Here is a 21,350-nt window from a genome sequence, read left to right as displayed (position 1 = left end):
TATCCAACAGTTTCGAACAGCCGTCTCATCATCCAAGAATAAGAGCACAAAAAAAATTAAATAAGATGAGATGTATGAAATTATTCTTCAGTGAGGTAGAATAATAAGTAATAAGCTATAGAAGAAGAAGATGTCAACAGGCTAGAATATTTTCTTCAGAAAACAAAGATTTTTAGAAAACATCTGTTCTGTGTTCTCACAATTCAAAGAAACCTGAAGTATGTGAAATAAGACATCTTAAAAGGATCTGGCCAAGAGGCAAGCAGGAATAATAAGGGAATTGAATGCCATAAGGAAGGACTCGAAGAAAATGAAAAACGCAATGCCAAGGTTGAAATCTACATTAAAAGGAGGAAGAACAGACTCAATCCAGTCTGAAGTCTAATTACTAATGTGAATGGAAAACTTGAATTGTTGTTCCATACTGTAGAGGTAGAAACCCTAAGAAAGCCGGTCAATAAAAACAGAGCAGAGTGCTAACACATGGAGCCATAAGCCTTCCCAACAAGGAGAACAGTACTTAGCTAATGGTAAGTGCCCAGTAAATATATACTGAATAAGCCAGCAATATTCCCAAGGAGGCCACCAAAAATCACACATAAGCAATAATTCAAGTAATAGTAAAAATGTGCTGAGCTGAAGACAGGCCTAAGTCAATGGATCAAAAGAACTTTGCTGAGTACCAGGCAAAGTTAATGAAAAGAGATAAACACCTCACTACAGCCTCATGGAATGTAACACTTCAAAAACAAAGAAAATATAAAAGCAAACAGGAGAAAAACTAAGCTGTCATCCAAGAAAGAAAAATTCATCTTACCTGTATTGAACACCAGAAGATTGTGAAGAACGTCTGCAGGATCTGAGGGGAGAAAAGTTGTGACCCAAGAATTCTCTACTCAGCCAAAGTGCAAAACTGACAGAAAGACATTTTCAGATAGTCAGAGGCTTTAAAAATATATGTCACTTAAGTATCTGTTTTAGAAATAATTTTGAATTCAATGTGTATGGACAGGGAGGCCTGGTGTGCTGTGATTCATGGGGTCGCAAAGAGTCGGACACACAGACTGAGTGACTGATCTGATCTGATCTGACACATTATATATATAATTTGACTCCTTTCTATATATGTCAGTATTCTAGCCAGTTAAGAAAGGAATCAAATTCCTTGAGGATGGGAAACTTGGGACTTCCCTAGAGGTCCAGTGGCTAAGAGTCCATGCTCCCAATGCACGGGGCCCAGGTTCGATCCCTGGTCAGGCAACTAGATCCCATATATTGCACTAAGACTGGGTGTAGCCAAATAAATAAATACTTAAAAAAAAAAAAAAAGAATGGGAATTCTGTGGTATTAAAGGGACAGCAATGAGCATTAGAAGCAGTTGAACACAGAATCAGGTCTAAACAATTGTGGGGAAATATGTTGAAAAGAAAGTTTAAATATCAAGAATAATGCTTTCTAAAGGTACACAATATAAAAATAGTTTAAAAATATTAAATAGGGCCTGAATCCCCATATTATCTCAAAAGTTAAAACTCCAGAAGTTGGCATAAATAGAAGGAAGCAAAAAGTATGATAATGCATGTGACAAAGAGAAACAAATACTTTCATTCCTAGATTAGAGAAATTGGAGTTAAGTCAAGCTTTTTAAGAGTTTAATCATGCTGGTATTTTTTAGATATATTTCTTGCAAATCGCATGTTTTGATGAATACCCCTGGTTATTTTATGGAGAGGGGATTGTCAGGGGGCCAGGGTGAGGCGGGGAGCGAGTAGGATGCTGTTGAAGTGCTCCAGGTGGGCGGAGGTGGCCGCTGACCTAGGGCTGACGTGGGCATGGTACGAAATGGGCAGATGCCACCGAAGCTGAGAGGCTGTGCCAGTGGTCTAGGTGTGAGACTTGAGGGAGAGAGAAGCCAGAGACGATTCCCAGATACGTGCCCTGAACAACCGAAAGAACGGGTTGCCCGTTGCCTCTTGTCGAGAGAACTTGAGGAGAGCAGAGGACGGGCTCTGGGGCCAGTTTTGAACTATTGAGTTTAAGCTGCCTGTTATACATGCTCACGGATACATGCAGCTCCCTGCTCCTTTGAAGTAAAAAATTTTTAATTCTTGAAGGAGAGACGTGAAATTGCTCATAACAACTCATTGTAAAATGGCAGTATGTTGTCACCCAGCTAATAGTTCAGTTCCTTGTCACCATCGGAGAGTACACACTCTTCTAACAAGAACCACCTTTGTTAAGTACATGAATCACTAGTGTTTGGTTTTGTTTTAGCCTGGTAATGAGATGTTACTTCAAGAAACAGGAAATTCCCTAAAATAGAGGTCCGTATCTGCTCTTTTTTGCAATACCATTTCACCATTTAGAGCAACTGGCAACCTAACAGGTATTTAATAGCTATTTATATTATGTCAAAATATCAAGAATTGTAAAGAAAAATTTTTTATTGTTTCCATTGATTTATAATTTGTTGTTTTACAAATACTATACAAAAGTTTACCTTAATTCAGCATCCTTTTTGTTTGAATGGTACAAATCAATAGCAAAAAAGTATATGTTAGTCAAACATGGAGAAATGTTTAAATAACAGAAGCTAATGTTTAATAAAAAAAATCACTACTCCCAGGTATCCTCAATATCCATTTATATCTATTTCTTCACCCAACAAGTACTTAGTGATGGTCATCTATACGTTTTACTCTGTAGAATGGATGTGCTTTCTACAAAGCCACTTAAACCTTTCTAATCTTTTCATTAATTCTAAAGGAATAGTAGAAGATTGACTTGCTTGTAGAGTTTATAGATAAAGGAAGTCTTTGGGCTTCCCTGTTGGCTCACCGGTAAAGAATCCACCTGCCAGTGTAGGAGGCATGGGTTCCATACCAGATCCAGGAAGATCCCACATAACCACGGAGCAACCAAGCCCGTGCACCGCAGCTACTGAGACTGTGCTCTAGAGCCCGGGAGCCACAGCTACTGAAGCCGTCGCCCCTAGCACCGGTGCTCCCCAGCAAGAGGAGCCGCCGCAACGAGAAGCCAGTGCACCACTGAAGCCATCGCCCCAGAGCCAGTGCTCCCCAACAAGAGGAGCCGCCGCAACGAGAAGCCTGTGCACCACTGAAGCCCTCACCTCAAGAGCCGGTGCTCCCCAACAAGAGGAGCCGCCGCAACGAGAAGCCTGTGCACCACTGAAGCCGTCACCTCAAGAGCCGGTGCTCCCCAACAAGAGGAGCCCCTGCAATGAGAAGTCCCACAAGCGGAGGGTAGCCTCTACTCACCACAAGTAGAGAAAAGCCTGTGTGACAGTGAAGACGCAGCCCAGCCACAAATAAATAAATCAAATAATTATAACGACAACTCTCTCAAAGAAAGTAAAAGAAGTCTTGTTTAACCATAACCCAAATAAGTGAAGATTTAAGATGAGTCAGAATACTTTCAGTGCTGAAGTCACAAGACCCAGTGTCACAAACCGCAAGATAATTGGTTTTTGTCAAATTTATTCCTCCTGGTGTCCTCACTGCCATAGATGTGTGGTGTGTGTGTGAGTCTGTGTGTGCTTTCTGGTTAACCAAATTATTTCCCAGAAAATGAAATTAACCAGAATACGTCATCCTCTGAGCACTCTAACTGTTCTTTACATGAAAGTAATGAAACTATATTTCTGTTTTAGAAAGTCTGTAGTGTAGACTTTTTACTAGTGAAACCTATCTTTATATATAATGAATTCTCATTAGTATGAATTTATGACATAATACAAAACAAACGGGCATATTTACAAGAATACTTTTCTTCATGCAATAGAAATATCAATAAAGAACATGTCTTGGCTCTTTGTTATAAATAAAATTACATGTTTAAATACAGTAGGAACTTACTATTTAAAGAAGCATTTTAATAAATCCCATAAAATACACAGACCAAAATAATCAATATTTCTATTCCAGCCCTCAGTAGAGTTTTGAAGAGCCTCCCCGCCTCCAGCACATTGGCTTCAAGAATACCCATCCTGACATGCCTCTTCCTGTTTTGAGTTTCCAAGTACTGGTGGGCTGGCTGGATGATAGATAATAAATTATCCGTCCATATTTATCTGCAAGCTATATACTTGAATGAATAGTTCTATTATATAAAAATGTCTTTGTGTCCATCGTTCTGGAGCAAAAGCCTAGCACATTCTTTCACTTCTCAAAAACAAAAAGTACTGGTTCTTGTTTCTAAAAATATCTGTGACAGGCAGAATCAAAAATAATTCATTTATCCACAAATAAAAATTTAAAGAAGAGAATAGATGCCCACCAACATGGCTAAAATTAAAAGAAAAAAGAAACTGTCAATATCAAGTTTTGGTGAGGATACAAACAAAGGAAGCCCTCATACACTGATCCTGGGAAATGTAAATTGGAAAAACCACTTTGGAAACCTATTTCATGGCATCTCCTAAACCTGAGTGTATCCAGCATATCCACCCAACTGAAATACACCCGTACCTGCCGCAAAAGACATGGTCAAGGATACTCATGGCGACATTACTCATCATAGCCCCAAGCTGGAAATAACACAGTCATGGCATCCCACTCCAGTACTTTTGCCTGGAAACTCCCATGGATGGAGGAGCCTGGTGGGCTGCAATCAATGGGGTCGCTAAGAGTCGGGCACAACTGAGCAACTTCACTTTCACTTTTCACTTTCATGCATTGGAGAAGGAAATGGCAACCACTCCAGTGTTGTTGCCTGGAGAGTCCCAGGGACGGGGGAGCCTAGTGGGCTGCCATTTATGGGGTCACACAGAGTCGGACATGACTTAGCAGCAGCAGCAGCAGATGAGACATCAGTTGTGACGTATGGTCAAAAGTCACACGATTGGACATTGTTATGGCAGAGACAGAGAATCAAGAGCTGCTGGGCACAACAGTGTCAGTGCCTCTCCTGGGAACAATGTTGAACCAAAGAAGCCAGACACAGACGAGTACATACTTTACGATCCCACTTTATGAAATGCAAAAACACACAAACCTAATCTGTGATGCTAGAAGTCAGGCAGGTGGTGGGCAGGGGTCCTTGGCAGGGCCTGGCTTAAGTCCAAGAGAGACTCCAGGAGGCCGGAAGGGTATGGGGGTTACAAGATGTGTTTGCTTTTAAAGTCCACTGCCTCTGCACTTGAGATTTGTACACTTTATTATGAGTATATTATACTTGAATTTTAAAAGTTGACCCAAAAAAGTGGGTGGCAGATTTACTAGAAAAAGCATATCCCTTCCTTCACTCTCACCCCAAATTTTATTAAGTCTTTTTCTTTTATTGGTATACAGAATGGGAACAAAGCCTTCAAACTAGAGAGGACGTTAAAAGATGATAGCTGTACACAGGAGAAGAAGCAAACCAGCATAAGAAAGTAAAGACCCCAGATCTCCAGGTTCTTCCATGATGGACAGTCTAGAGACAGCAGACAAACATGATATTATAAGGGAAAAATAAGTATTTTGTAATTTGATAACCCCCTTACTAAGGGCAATAATAGATCCCCTAGAAAGGCCCGCCTTTTATTATAATGTTTACTAATTATTAGCGTTGTTGTTGTTGTTGTTCAGTGGCTAAGTTGTGTCCGACTCTCTGCAACCCGATGAACTACAGCACGCCAGGCTTCCCTGTCCTTCACCGTCACCTTGAGTTTGTACAAACTCATGTCCATTGAGTCAGTGATGCCAGCCAACCACCTCATCCTCTGTCGCCCCCTTCTCTCCTTGCCCTCAGTCTTTCCCAGCATCAGGGTCTTTTCCAGTTATTAGCATAGATACCAAAAGAAGAATTTTGCAGTGCTATTGGGCTGGTTGTTTAACACACCTTCACTGGATCATGGTTCTCTTGCTCTTAAGTTAGACCTTTTCCCCAAACTCACACCACCTGTAATTCCCTTCTTGTGCCTTCAGTCTGTTACAGCGGCCTCTGTGCTCTACCACTGATCAGGAATTGATATCAATAACACAGGATTTTGCAAATCTCTGGTAAAGAGTTAACATTTGTGTACTTTATAGTCTTAAGGAGCTACCTCATAATGAAATGACTTTGATAGTTAGCTGGCCAGTGAGATTTCTATCTCACAAGCCTACTAAGGAAAATTGAAGACAAAGTTCTTCTGGTAAATGATAAGTGTACTAGTATACTTTAGGCAAATATAGGAATATCTAAAATAACAAACCATCCTTACTCCAGATAGCTTCATTATAGTGGGATCTTTATAAATATATCTAGAAGACTGTTTTTGTTATTTAGTCACTGAGTTGTCTCTGATTCTTTTGCAATCCCATGGACTGTATCCTCTGTCCATGGGATTTCCCAGGCAAGAATATTCCAGTGGGGTTGCCATCTCCTTCTCCAGAGGACCTCCCCAATCCAGGGATTAAACCCAGGTCTCTTTTATTCTTAGATCTGACTCTGTCCCAACTTAGAGAACAACCAAATGGCTGAGAGCCTTAGATAGCTATTTAGGAGATTTTTGGTATACCACCACCACCCCACCCCACACCCACCCACCAAACTCCAAATAATGGAAGATTTTCATCCAGTTACATATCTGCTAAGTGGTTCTAGATGTTTTCTGCTTCTTTCGAGTGCTGAGAGTGCTGATGTTGCAGCAGAAAAATGAATTTTGGAAAGCAAAGTATGTTTCATGTAACTAATTATCCACCCAAGTCTCTCAAAATGTTTACTATCAATAGCAAACCAGCTTAACATAACTACATTGACGCTAATGTCAAAATAGACATGAAGTGAACTGGTTTCCTAAGGAGTTATTTTCCCAATAACTTGTTGCACTTAGCAGACAGGCAATTCAGCTATTTATATTATTGAAGAATAGATCTGCTAGTGGGAAAAAAAAAACATTGCTTCAAAGTCACTTTTTAGACTTTTATTAGTGCTTGCTACTGCTAAGTCACTTCAGTCGTGTCCGACTCTGTGCGACCCCATAGACGGCAGCCCACCAGGCTCCCCCGTCCCTGGGATTCTCCAGGCAAGAACACTGGAGTGGGTTGCCATTTCCTTCTCCAATGCATGAAAGTGAAAAGTGAAAGTGAAGTCGCTCAGTCGTGTCCCACTCTCATCGACCCCATGGACTGCAGCCTCCTGCAGGCTCCTCCATCCACGGGATTCTCCAGGCAGGAGTACCGGAGTGGGGTGCTATTGCCTTCTCCGTGATTAATGCTTAGAAGCTTACAAATTAGGGACAATTCCCAGTTACTTGAGAAAATATTACTGTCATTATTTTGATATAATTAGGAAGAGGCAAAGAGTAAAAAAAACTAATTGGGAAATCCTCCACTTAATACTAGTGACTTTCATTTCTAATTAAACGTAGACTGTGCTGTGCTTAGTTGCTTATCATGTCTGACTCTGTGACCCCATGGACTGCAGCCTGTCAGGCTCCTCTGTCCATTTGGATTCTTCAGGCAAGAATACTGGAGTGGGTTGCCGTCCCCTCCTCCAGGGGATCTTCCCAACCCAGGGATCGAACCCAGGTCTCCCACATTGCAGGTAGATTCTTTACCATCTGAGCCACCAGCAAAGCCCAAATGCAGACTGTAATACTTCAAACAGACGGTCACAGACACAGTGTCCCCTCAGTTTGGAGACGGGGCTGCAAAGACACAGAGAATCTCAATAACTGCCCAAAGTGAGACAAAACTAAGATTTTCACATGCTGAATCCAAGTCTGATGCTTTTTCTACCCTGAGCCACTCTTTGTCTTGATAAGTGCATTGCTGAAATGAAAATAGGCCCAGTATAGTAAAGAGTCATCATTATTTTCATAACTAGATATTTTAAGAGACTTCAGTTTTTTAGAACAATTTTAGATTCCCAGAAAATTAAGCAGAAAGTGCAGAGAATTTCTATCTACCTCCTGCCCCAACACACGCCCTTCCCTATTACCAACATCCACCACCGATGCGGTACATTTGCTACAACTGATGAACCTATACTGACACATTCGCACCCAAAGTCCACAGTTTACATTAGGAATCACTCTGAGTGTTGTACATTCTGTGGGTTTGGATAAATGTATAATGACATGTATCTGCCATTACAGTATCCTCTAAAAGTTTCACTGCCCTAAAGATCCTCTGTGCCTTGCCTTTTCATCTCTCCCTCTCCACCAACCCTTGGCAACCACTGACTTCTTTTACGTTCTCCATAGTTTCGCCCTTTTGCAGAATGTCGTCTTGTTGGAACCATACATGCTGTAGCATTTTCAGATGGACTTCTTTCACTTAGTAATATGCAGTTAAGTTACCTCCATATCGTTCCGTGTCTTGATAGCTGATTTGTTTTTAGCACCGAGTAGTATTTCATTGTCTGGGTTCTTAATGTACGTATCAGCTTTGATAAACCTGTGCCTTCATTGGGATATTACGACTCTTTATCACTTAACTGTCATCTTAGTCCACTGGGCATAGTTTTAAGCATTATGTGGAAATATCTTTAGAAAAGTAATTTAGGAGATTTTTGAATGTAGATGATCAGAATGTCAGTACAGTACAAAATGTTTGTGTGCTATGGTTCTCAGCTATTCCCATTTGTACTCTAAGTCACAGAGAACTTGAACAACAACTTCTTGAAAAGGAAGAATCTGAAGATCACATTTAAGAACCTGAAGACTACGTTTTCTCTGTGCTTGCGGACAATGTTAACAGGTTCAAGCTGCTTAATTTGTTAGCTAATAAATTTTCTAGGAGTACCGTGACAGAAAGTCCAGAAGAAATGCACCACCATTACACTCCAGATATCGCATACTTCTCCAGAGGTTCATTTGCATACCACTATCCTGTTCATATGTGCCGTGAGCTCGTTTTGTCCTTCCATATGTTAAAACACATGTAATGGACAAAATCTACACAAAGGGCATTTCTTTGTCAGCAGAGCCGAAACCAGTCCATTTATGAAGCTGTGCTCGTGCAGAGCCAGCACGTATTGAAAAGATCCCTCATGTGTTTCCTGTTGCTGTTGTTCAGTTTATTTCATTGCTCAGTCACGTCCAACTCTTTGGCAGCCCCATGGGCTCCTCTGTCCATGGGATTCTCCAGGCAAGAATACTGCAGTGGGTTGCCATTTCCTTCTCCATGGAATCTCCCCAATCCAGGGATCGAACCCTTGTCTCCTGCATTGACAGGCAGATTCTTTACCACTGAGCCACCAGGGAAGCTCCGTGTTTCCTGTTATTCATGCATAAAATGTATCAGGGACTCTCCAGAACTAAAGTAAGCATTCACATGTGTGTCTTTGTAGGCTAAAGGTAAAGAAAGACAGTGGCTAAGACACCAGGCTACTGGGGAGCTAGATGATGCCAAGATCATTGATGGGCTGACTGGAGAAAAAGCCATCTACAAACGCCGGGGTGAGCTGGAGCCACAGGTAAGCATGGTGCCCTGGGAGCCTCGATCTGTAGTTTGACCTTCTTCACAGGCAGACGCTTCCTGGAGTCGCTGTTTTAGTCGAAAGACTACAAACCCTGAATATGGCCATCAAGGAAAGCATTATATATATTTTTTTAATTAGAAGAAAACATAAATATTACACTGTTTATTATATGAATCAAGATTCCAGCATGAGTCAAGAAATACCAGGCACACTCAAATTGAGCATTTGAGGGAACCTAATAAAAAGACTGTTTACACAAGTAAGGGTGGGGTGTAGGAAGTCCAAAAAGAGACAGTGTGGTCTTCCAACAGCAAGGATCTGCCCTTAGTGTGAAAGGGCGGAGGAGAGGGCACTTACTGGAACCTGGACACGGTGGGTCATGGAGAGGGCTGCCTGCCAAGGGCCGCGGCCGTAAGCAGAAGGAGGACCACCCTCGGGCCGCGGGACAGGGGCAGAGGAAATGAACATGCCACCCCCAGCTCTGGTGTCCCGCCAGTGCCTGCCAGCAGCCGCTGGAAGCCAGAGAGGCCGCTGCCATCTCGCAGACGAGCCCCCAGGACACAGAGCGGTGCCCTAGAGGGGAAACGCAAGTCACTCCGTGTCCCTGAATCCCAGAGGGTGACACAGATGAGAACACTAAAGCCACCTTAGTGGTTTTCGCTCTTCTGTTTCTTTAAAGATCTGTGTTTATCCTGTGACCAAAGAAATTTTTAGAAAATAAGGATTTCTCCCAGAGTGTAAAGTTTAAGAGTCATAACATTAAAATATTTGCACTAATACAAGAGGCAAAAAATGGCAAGTAGGTGAGTCTCTTAGAGGGCTCTGGACTTCGAAAATCCTCGAATAACTGGAATTGCTGAGCAGCCACTGAGACCTGGGGGGTCGGTGGGGTGGAGGGGGCCATGCTGGTATGAGCCAGTGGCCGCTTTCTTCACGGACTCACTGTGGGCCACCACTGTGCTTAAATACATCTGAAAGTGTGGGTCGTCATGGCAGCACGAGGCACTGTAGGCAGTGCCTGACGCAGGCAGACTCAACGAGCTTTTCAGAAGTACACTGAATCTGTCTCCAACCAGTACACTCCAGAACCCACAGCATTTTCTTCAAATGACTAACTTTTCTCATTCGTTTTCACACATGTCACCGAGTGTATGGTAACCGAATAATCTGGAATTTTTCTCCTTTTTCTCTTGTAAGTAAATCTGACAAGCATACTTTTGTTTTTCTTTCTGCACATCGGCAGGCCTGGGTCCAAAACCAAACTGAAACTCCTAAGCGTTTCACATTTTAATTGATGGTTCTTGCTGACCTGTAGTTCGATGCCACGTTCATGCCTTTAATGCCAGGAAAAGTAAAAAGAAGCAGTAATTCAGTCACTGGAAGGAGTAGAAAACTGAAAGCTTCCTAAAGACAAAAGACAGGAAGAGAGTTTTTCCTTCATTTCTTTGCAAGAGGCCCCTGCCCCTCACATCCCTGATTTTAGGAATCTGACATTTCTTACTGACCATGTGGAAGTGATTTTCAGGTCACCACACAATAGGTAAAATCGCTGTGGGCTGCCAGAATAGCTCCATCTTCCTAGAGAAACTGGTTCTAAAGCTTAATGGGAAAATGACACATTGGGGTTTATATTCTTTCCTGATTATTGTTTTTAAGATGGCATCAGTCTCATTAAGGAAGTCTTACTGGACTAGGTTGGTCCTCCAAAGGACCATATTCCAAAGGAAAATCCTCCCCCGTGTGGCCCCAACTACCAACACAAATCTGAAGCTCCATTTACTGAAATTCTGTAGATCAGCAGTCCCCAGCTTTTTGGGCACCGGGGACAGGTTTCATGGAAGACAATTTTTCCACGGACCAAGCAGGGTTGGTGGGGGGGGTGGTCTCGGGATGATTCAAACACATTTTGTTTATTGTGCGCTTTATTGATATTTCTATTATTATTACATTGTGATTATATGATGAAATAATTGTTCAGTCGCTAAGTCGTGTCTGACTCTTTGCTACACTGTAGACTGCAGCACACCAGGCTTCCCTGTCTTCCACTATCTCCCGGAGTTTGCTTAAGCTCATGTCCATTGAGTCGGTGATACCATCCAACCATCTCATCTTCAGAATGAGATTATTAGGCATTAGATTCTCATAAAGAGTATGCAGCCTAGATTCCTCACATGCGCAGTTCACAGTAGGGTTTGTGCTCCTATGAGAATCTCATGTCGCCGCTGATCTGACATAAGGCAGAGCTTGGGAGGTAATATGATTGACAGGGAGCCTGCTACTCACCTGCTGTGCGACCCGATTCCCAACAGTAGCAACCCATGCCTCCCCACCTGCCAGGACAGCCTTGTGCAGGGCGCAGCCTACAGCTGACCTACCTACCTGGCCGCTGGCATTCTGGGGCTGGCGTGAGACCCCTCAGAACAGCAGCCAGTGATGGTTTCTGGTTCTCAAGGCCTTTCTGTCATCCCTCCCTCAGATGGGCAGCCCCCAACAGAAACCCAAGCGCCTGCGCCTGGTGGTAGACGTGTCGGGCAGCATGTACCGCTTCAACGGGGTGGATGGCCGGCTCGAGCGCTCTATGGAAGCTGTGTGCATGGTCATGGAGGCCTTCGAGAACTATGAGGAGAAGTTTAAGGTAATGGCGTGAACTGTGGAGGGTGAGAGGCACCCCAGACCCCATCTGCCCAGAAGTCGCCCCGAGTCAGGACATGAGGCTGGCTGGGGGGTGCTCACCTGGAGCAGACAGGGTCTTCATCTTCTCATCACCCCATCTGTCAGCACCGAGAAAGGGAGCCTTCTGTTTCATCTGCTCTAATAATCAGAAAATGATAAGACCGTGACCTAAAGACCAGTAGCTACAGAAGAAAGCACTGCCCTTGACAAGTTGTGCGATGTTGTGGTGTTGCCGTTGTTGTTGTTTCGTGTCAGATTCTTTTGGCACCCTCTGGACTAGAGCCCGCCATGCTCCTCTGTCCATGGGATTTCCCAGGCAAGAATACTGAAGCAGGTTGCCATTTCCTTCTCCAGGGGATCTTCCCAACCGAGGGATGGAACCTGCGTCTCCTGCATCGGCAGGCAGATTCTTTACCGCTGAGCCACCCAGGAAGCCGCACGTTGGAGTGGGGTGGGGAGGGGCAGAAACAGGCAGATAGAAGCACGGCAGGCGTCTCCCCAGGTTTCTCAGGGCCACCATCCCCACCCCAGCACCCCTCACCCACCCATCCATGCCTGCTGCATCACCAACCAGGCCACCTATCACAGTTCTCAGCATTGCCTTGCCTTGGCTCACAGGGAGGGTCACAAAGCTGATGGCGAAGGTGCTTGCCCTGGGAGAAATGATCCCCTTTCAGTGATATCCCTTTTGTCATCGCTGAGTTTGCTTTGCCTCCTCCTTCAGAGACCTGAGCTCTGCGAAGGGCACCCGTACTCCTGGCTTTGACCAGAGCAAATAACCTGAACACGGTACTGAGTAATTATTATCAGCAGTTCAGTTGAGAGGAGCAATATATGTGCAGCCATGGGTCACGGGTACTCAGTCTATCCTAAATATTCTCAACCACATTGGGGATCAAACACGTCCTTCAGAAACAGCCCATCTCCCGTGACTTAGCTTGACATCCTGCCCGCACCTGGGGATTACTGTGCTGAGCCATGTCCGTGTGTTGTGATGGATACAGCAAGAAGCAGACTGAAACCCGCTGCTTCGTTGACTTTGGGCCCCCTTTCAAGGCTGCGAGGCTCCCAGAGTCCCTTGTGTGAAGCTCTGTGTGAATCCTTTTACGATGAAGGGATAAGCGTCCATGTCCTGCAAACATGAGTGGGATGTGGGCCCTTGCCATGGGGAGCAGCTCTGTCTCCCTGAGGAGCTGGAATGCGCTGCCCCTGGTGACCAGTGAGCACCACGGGGCTGCCCCAGACCCCTCCTGGGTTCAGTTGCCAGGAGTCTCTGTGCCACGATCCGAGCACGGCCAGGCGGGCCCTGTTCTGCCTTATGGCTCCCAGACGAGTGTTCAGCGCTTTCCCTCCTTGGCCCTCCCTCCCTTCAAATGAGTTTTTCTTGATTTTGATTTTTTTTTTACTTTTCTGTGTTTTCTTAAAATGTTTTATTGAAGTACAGTTGATTTAAAATATCATGTTAGTTTCAGGTATGCAGCAAAGTGATTCATATATATATATATATATATATATATTCTTTTTCATATTCTTTTCCGTTATAGGTTATTGCATGATACTGAGTGTAGTTCCCTGTTTTATACAGTAGGTCCTTGTTGCTTATCTATTTTATATATAGTGGTGTGTGTATGTTAATCCCATCCTCCTAATGTACTCCTCCCCTCATCCCTTTCCCCTTTGATAACCATAAGTTTGTATTCTGTGTGTATAACTCTCTTTCTGTTTTGGAAATAAGTTCATTTGGGTTTTTTTTTTCTTTTTTAGATTCTACGTATAAGTGTTCTTGTATGATACTTGTCTTGGTCTGGCTTACTTCACTTAGTACAATAATAAGTTCATTTGGGTTTTTTTTTCTTTTTTAGATTCTGCATATAAGTGTTCTCATATGATACTTGTCTTGGTCTGGCTTACTTCACTTAGTACAATAATTTCTAGGTCCATTCATGTTGCTGCAGAAGGCATTATTTCATTCTTTTATGACTGAGTAATATTCCACTGTGTATGTACTTTTTTATGTCATATGGGTTTAACATTTTTAAGTAATTTAGGTCTTTGCTAGTATAAGATGGAGCCTAATTCTTCAATCACGTGGACCACTGTGTTGAAGTAGATGGTTAGACATCCATTGTACCAGCATAAATCCCACCTATGTTTTAAAACCTTGGGTTCTGCGAATAATTAGATCAGCCCATTCACTTCTCTTGTGGATCTTAAAGCCCAGGGTACCTCAGCTCCCTTTGAGCTCCCTTTGAGTTACATGAAGATTTTAACCCCTCATAGACCACAGCAAACATTCCACAGTTAAAACTGGCATATTCATATATGTGGTGCGTGCATGCTCAGTCGTGTCCGACTCTTTACGACCCTGTGGACTAGCCCACGCGGTTCCTCTAGTCCGTGGGATTTTCCAGGCAAGAAGCAAGAATACTGGAGTGGGTTTTCATTTCCTTCTCCAGGGGATCTTCTGGACCCAAGGATCAAACTGGGGTTGCTGACAATTCCTGTCTTGGCAGGAAGATTCTTTTTGCCACTGAGCCACATGGGAAGCCCAGAGTTATCTAGATATTCATAGTTACCTAGAAAAAATTTTTCCATTAGAAAGAGGATTTCTATGTCTATGAGAATGGAACTGTTCTGTATGTGAAGCTACTTCTTGCAGATTTTTAGAAAGATTCAGTAGAAGTTCAGCAAGAAATGGACTGACAGAGTTCCCCAGGACTGGGTAAAGGTTGAGACAGAAGGCAGGAAGTGACCAAGCTAACAGGGAGGGAGCGTGTTGGACATTTCACTGCATCGCACATGCGGAATATATGGAGAGATTTGTGTTTGTCTAATTCTCACCGTTAAAAGTCTGTAATCTGGAAGAACAATTAGCCAAACTGGACATGTTGTACAAAAAAAGAAATAATATCAAAGAAACAAGCATTCACAAGATCTTGTTTTGTTTTGTTTCTGATTGACAATTAGAAAACAAATTGTTGGCACATGACCTGCTGAATTTCAGCTAAATTCAACAAAATTACAAGCGCTGATTGAGCACTTGCTAAGAGCAGTGGTCTTTCAGGTACAGCGTTGCCTGCCAACCTTGAGCTTGTAACCTTTCAAGGAAGACCTATAAAAATTAATTCTGATAGATGACTCCACAGAGGCATGCAGTAATAAAGACACAGCACAGCACACCTCTCCAGACACCCGCCTTTGGGGAACCATCCCCAAAGTAGTATTTTGCTCACAGTCTCTCTCTTTTTTTTTTTTAGGGCTTTTCCCACCTTTTTTCTTTTTATTATTTGAAAAAAATTTATTGGGGCATAGTTTCTTTACAATGTTGTGTTCATTTCTACTGTACAGCAAAGTGATCAGCTATCTGTATACACATATCCCCTCTTTCGGCTTTCCTTCCTATTTAGATCACCACAGAGCACTGAGCAGAGCATCTGTGCTATACGCTGGGTTCTCATTAGTTATCTATTTCACGTGTGCTTGCTAAGTCACTTCAGCCATGTTCAACTCTTTGTGACCCCGTGGACCATCGCATGCCAGGCTCCTTTCTCCATGGAATCCTCCAGGCAAGAATCCTGGAGTGGGTATCCATTTCCTTCTCCAGGTGATCACCTTGATCCAGGGGTGGAACTCGCATCTCCTATGTCTCCTGCATTGGCAGGTGGGCTCTTCGCCACTAGGGCCACCGAAGCCCAGATAGATGATAATAAATAAGGAAACAAAGAACTCTTTCTTTGGAACAAAAAAGTATGATAAGGAACTGATAAGGAACAGAAAAGTATGGGATCTTCTAACTGGTTTCTTAGGGCTTGGGCATGGAGGAAACACTCAGAGGGTAGGAAGTGGTTCAAAATACAGAGCCCTTTCTTCTTCCATTGAGCATCAGAGCTGCAGTGAGCCACCCTTACTGACAAGAGTATCAATAGTGTAGGGGCTGCCCAGGTGACTCAGTGGTAAAAGAAACTGCCCTTCAATGCAAGAGCCACAGGAGTTGGATCCTGGGTCAGGATGATGCCCTGAAGGAAGAAATGACAACCTACCCCAGTATTCTTGCCTGGAAGGCTCCTCTGTAGTCCATGGGGTCACAAAGAGTCGGACACGATGAGCACAGACACATGTCAATAGTGTGCACACGTCAATACCAATCTGCCAGTTCATCTCCTCCCCCACTTCCCCTTTTGGTATCCCTATGTTTGTTCTCTACGTCCGTGTCTCTATTTCTGCTCTGTAAATAAGATCACCTATGCCAGTCTTTTCAGATTCCACATATATGCGTTAATATACGGTACTTGTGAGGGTCTCTTCAATTGCCCCAACACTGTAAAGAATTTCCTCATTTTTTTAATCTGTGAAACTACAGAAATATTGAGAAGGTAACATAGTTATATTTGACTTTCTAAACATTTTTATTGAAATATACTTGATTTACTGACAAATCCAGGTGAAATTACAGGAAGACACTGAGATACAATAAAGGTCTTTCAGGGCTCGAAGCTTCATCGTGTTTTATGCTATTTGATTTTTAACAGGAAGTACTTTAACGGTTTTGATTTTGTGCATTTTCTTTTATACCCCTCACATTTACTACATCTAGTTCCTGCAGATGTCTTTTTAAGAGCACAGAAAGTCTTAAGAAACTAGAAGGATTAAAGTCTTCACAACAGGAGAAAATCCTTACGATTTCACAAGATGAGCTCTCTGAGGAGAAGTGGTCCTTCACTGGGCGTCTGGAGGGAGGGGGAGGGAAGTCAGGATGCGGAGGACTTCCGGTCCTGCGCCTGCAGACTCTTCACTGTGACCCTGCCCTTTAGAGCTGCGGTCACCTCACAGTTCACTCCCTCCAGTTTCCTCATTCCTCAGACCGGAAACCAAGACTCAGAGACTTTACGGGCTTGGCCCAGAGGCGGAAGGCTAGACTAGCCCAGGACGCTTCTCTTTGTTTTCCCTGTTTTGTTTTGTTTTTAAACTTTTCCCCTTTATTTCCAAATTTGTTTATTTTGAAAAAGGTTTCATCTACAAGAAAGTTGAAAGAACTGTAAGATGACCACCCGTGTGCCTTTGCTTAGATTCACCAAGTGATCCCTTTTTCCCTCATCCGCTTTATGTTCCTCTCTGAATATATCCTCTCTGATGCATTGGAAAGTAAGTCCTGTCATACTTCTTTATCTCTAAATACTTTACTTCTGCTAAGAGTCAAGACATTCCCTAATATGATCTCAATATCATTATTACTTCTAAGAAAATCACCAATAATTTCATCATACTTATAATATGCAATCCATGTCTTTATTTATGCTTTGTAAATAAGATCATCTATACCAGTGTTTTCAGATTCCACATGTATGGGTTAATATATCATACTTGTTTTTCACTCTGACTTACTTCACTCTAGATGACAGTCTCTAGGTCCATTCTCGTCTACAAATGACCCAGTTTCGTTCCTTTTTATGGCTGAGTAATATTCTATTGTAAACACAGAGGTAGAGGACAGGTGTGTGGATACTGAGGAGGGAAGGGGGATGAGTTGGGAGATTAGGATTAATATATATCCACTATTGATACTGTGTATAAAATAGAGACTAACAGGAACCTACTGGACAGCACAGGGAGCTCTACTCAGTGTTCCTTGGTGGCCTAGACAAGAAGGAATCCAAAGCAGAGGGGACACATGGAAACATGGGGCTGATCCGCTTTGTTGTGCAGCAGAAACTAGCACAGTGCTGCTGCTGCTGCTGCTGCTAAGTCGCTTCAGTCGTGTCCGACTCTGTTCGACCCCATAGACGGCAGCCCACTAGGCTCCTCCGTCCATGGGATTTTCCAGGCAAAAGTACTGGAGTTGGGTGCCATCGCCTGAGTGTTACTACACTCCAGTATATATTTTTTAATTATTCAGCCCTGTTCACTTTCCCCAACTATCCCAATGGTTGCCCTCCCTCCTGGGCTATGGAATATAAACCATCCCAATAGTTACTAACTATCTTTCTCAATCTGGGATTCAGTCGCAGTCCCCGCCTCATTTTTCGTGCCTGTCTTGTTAGCCCCTGGTAACCTGGGCCACTGCCTTTCCTGCCGCTGTCCTTTTCCTTTTCGTGATGGCCACTCTCTAGGGACTCCAGATCATCTGTCCGGTAGAATATCCTGGATCTGTCGGCTACTTTATCTTGGTGTCATGTACCTCGTCCCAATAGCCTCTATTCTCCAGAACTCCTGACAGGCTTCCCCCCACAGTGGGTACACTGGAGACACTGTGTATAGCCTCCCCACCACCCCTGCCAGCATAACCAGGGTGCGAGTATCCACAGCTGCCCAGGCTCTGCTGGCACTCACCAGGCCTCCTTTGAAGAAGGCAAGCAGGTGGCGGGATGGAGCCTACATGCATTCTGCAAGACCTTTCTCCGTGTATTATGAACTATGTTGAGATACAAGTAATGGGAGCACATAGTACACTGTGTAAAAAGCACAAAAGAAGTCAGGGTGAAGAATGAGCCTTTGCTCCCCTCTCTCAGCTCCCAGTTACCCTCCCTGCCAGTGGCCACAGTGGGCAGATTTTTTTTTTTTTTTTGGTACCTTCTCAGAGACATCTGATACATATACATCAAGTGACAGAGTCCCGTTCACTCGGTTCTGTATCTTTCTGAGGGGAGAAGAAGAGCCTCTTGATGAAAGTGAAAGAGGAGAGTGAAAAAGTTGGCTTAAAACTCAACATTCAGAAAACTAAGATCATGGCATCTGATCCCATCACTTAATGGCAAACAGCAAGAGACTTTATTTTTGGAGGCTCCAAAATCACTGCAGATGGTGGCTGCAGCCATGAAATTAAAAGACGCTTGCTCCTTGGAAGAAAAGCTATGACCAACCTAGACAGCATATTAAAAAGCAGAGACATTACTTTGCCAACAAACGTCCATCTAGTCAAAGCTATGGGTTTTCCAGTAGTCATATATGGATGTGAGAGTTGGACCATAAAGAAACCTTAGTGCCGAAGAACTGATGCTTTTGAACTATGGTGTTGAAGAAGACTCTTGAGAGTCCCTTGGACTGCAAGGAGATCCAAGCAGTCCATCCTAAAGGAAATCAGTCCTGAATATTCATTGGAAGGACTGATGCTGAAGCTGAAACTCCAATACTTTGGCCACCTGATGCGAAGAGCTGACTCATTGGAAAAGACCCTGATGCTGGAAAAGATTGAAGGCAGGAGGAGAAGGGAACGACAGAGGATGAGAGGGTTGGATGGCATCACTGACTCGATGGACATGAATTTGAACGAGCTTTGGGAGTTGGTGATGGACAGGGAAGCCTGACATGCTACAGTCCATGGGGTCGAAAAGAGTCAGACATGACTGAGCAACTGAACTGAACTGAGAAGACCATTTTTAAAGTTTTTATTGAATTTGTTACAATGTTGGTTCTGTTTTATGTTTTGGTTTTTCGGCCAGGAGGCATGTGGGATTTTAGCTCCCCAACCAGGGATCGAACCTGCACCCCCTGCATTGGAAGGCATAGTGTTAACCACTGGACCACCAGGGAAGTCCATGTTCTGTATCTTTATACTATGTGATCATATCCAGCTCATTTAATCTCTCTGTACTTTGATGTTCTCTTCTCTGAAGGAAACATAAGGACTAGGAATAAGTAATGAAAGTGTGTCACTTAACAAATATAAAATGAGGCATGAGCAAATGACAGTTTTAGGAGTTCCTAGTGAAAATTATATATTCCATAGCCCAGGATGGCATTGCATGTGCTGTCATATGTTAGGAATTCAGCAGCATATGCTGAGCCTCCCTACTCCCCAGTTCCAGAAAGTTCTTTATGTTGTCTTCCTGCAGTTATACCTCCGTTGTAAGGCTCTCTAGTCTGTGTTTGCTTTAAAAACTTTGGAAGCCACTGGCCTGGCTCAGGGATCTGGACTCTTCCCACAGCCTCTCTCTTGGCCTCTGCTGTGTGTTTTCTTTGTCTTGGGCTCAGCTTCTGGGCTCTGGGTCATTAGAGTCCAAATCCAAGTTGAAGCTGGGCTCAAACAATAAAGAATCTGCCTGAAATGCAGCAGACCCAGGTTCGATCCCTGGGTTGGAAGATCCCCTGGAGGAGCTGGCAACCCACTCCAGGATTCTTGCCTGGAGAATCCCATGGACAGGGGAGCCTGGCGGGATACAGTCTTGGGGTCTTGACAAGTCAGACATGACTGAGCAACTAACACTTCACTTTCCACTTTTATTGCAGCTTAGCAAAATCCATAAGTAAGAATTACTGAGAAGGAAAGGACCTTTGAGCAAGAATGTCTGAAAAGAAAAAGTAGTTCAGTGGCAGAACACGTTTCAGAGGCATCTGGAATTTTTTAAGTTTCTCATAATTGTTCTACGCACTGAGTTCAGTTATTCTCAGGAACCACTGAAGAAGGCTTAAGACAGGAGCAACATTATTTGCTAATAATCAGCATGCTGCTACTAAGTCACTTCAGTCATGTCTGACTCTATGCAACCCCATGGACGTCAGCCCACCAGGCTCCCCCGCCCCTGGGATTCTCCAGGCAAGAACACTGGAGTGGGTTGCCATTGCCTTCTCCAATGCATGAAAGTGAAAAGTGAAAGTGAAGTCTCTCAGTCGTGTCTGACTCTTAGCGACCTCATGGACTGCAGCCCACCAGGCTCCTCTGTCCATGGGATTTTCCAGGCAAGAGTACTGGAGTGGGGTGCCATTGCCTTCTCTGAATAATCAGCATAAAGTCTTCTAATCTTATAACCAGCAGAATTTTTAATGGTCACCTAGCACTTAAACATTGGCCTGAAAAGTAGGGAGCCATTTCATTTAAGTCAGGAAGCGTTTTTTTCCTTTACCTTCATTCCAGTTTGTTCCTCATGATTTCTCCAAGCCCTGGGAATATTTTCACTATAACCTTAAAGCAGATCACCTTTGCAAAAGCTCTTAATGCCTAATTTAATTTTTTTTTCCTTCAAAATATTCAGTAACACCAGAAGTTAGGTATTTCTCTACTGAGCACTCAAACAGTGACACCAGAAAATAAGCTGAATTATTGAGAAGTTGAACTTGGAAAAAACCTCTCAAATGTAGTGTTTCCGTGGAGACATATAAATCACTTCTAAGACTGTGGTTTCATCTTTCTTCTTTTGGCTGCGCCGCACAGCTCGTGGGATCTTAGTTCCCCGATCAGAGACTGAACTCAGGCCACGGCAGAGAAAGCGCCAAGTCCTCATCACTAGACCACCAGGGAGGCTCCCTAACAGAGTAGGAGGAGCCCCTGAGG

The 21,350-nt window shown here is 43.6% G+C and overlaps 1 protein-coding gene across 5 annotated transcripts in view; it reads left to right on the top strand.

The window, feature by feature from the left end:
* Positions 1 to 21,350, top strand: part of VWA8 (von Willebrand factor A domain containing 8) — a 400,893-nt gene that overhangs the window by 359,596 nt on the left and 19,947 nt on the right. For 4 of the 5 annotated variants that reach the window (XM_070800011.1, XM_070800010.1, XM_070800013.1 and 1 more), the window contains exons 41-42: positions 9,281 to 9,406; positions 11,889 to 12,047. In XM_070800011.1, the coding sequence (XP_070656112.1) occupies positions 9,281 to 9,406; positions 11,889 to 12,047 (285 nt within the window). Of the gene's footprint in view, positions 1 to 9,280; positions 9,407 to 11,888; positions 12,048 to 12,439; positions 13,510 to 21,350 lie in introns of those variants that run through there. The other variant, XM_070800012.1, reaches the window with a different exon arrangement.

This window comes from Bos indicus, chromosome 12 (genome assembly GCF_029378745.1).
Source record: "Bos indicus isolate NIAB-ARS_2022 breed Sahiwal x Tharparkar chromosome 12, NIAB-ARS_B.indTharparkar_mat_pri_1.0, whole genome shotgun sequence".
NCBI classification, from domain to species: Eukaryota; Metazoa; Chordata; class Mammalia; order Artiodactyla; family Bovidae; genus Bos; species Bos indicus.
The sequence above is the reverse complement of the archived record's forward strand: the minus strand, read 5'-3'. Positions and strand labels throughout refer to the sequence as shown.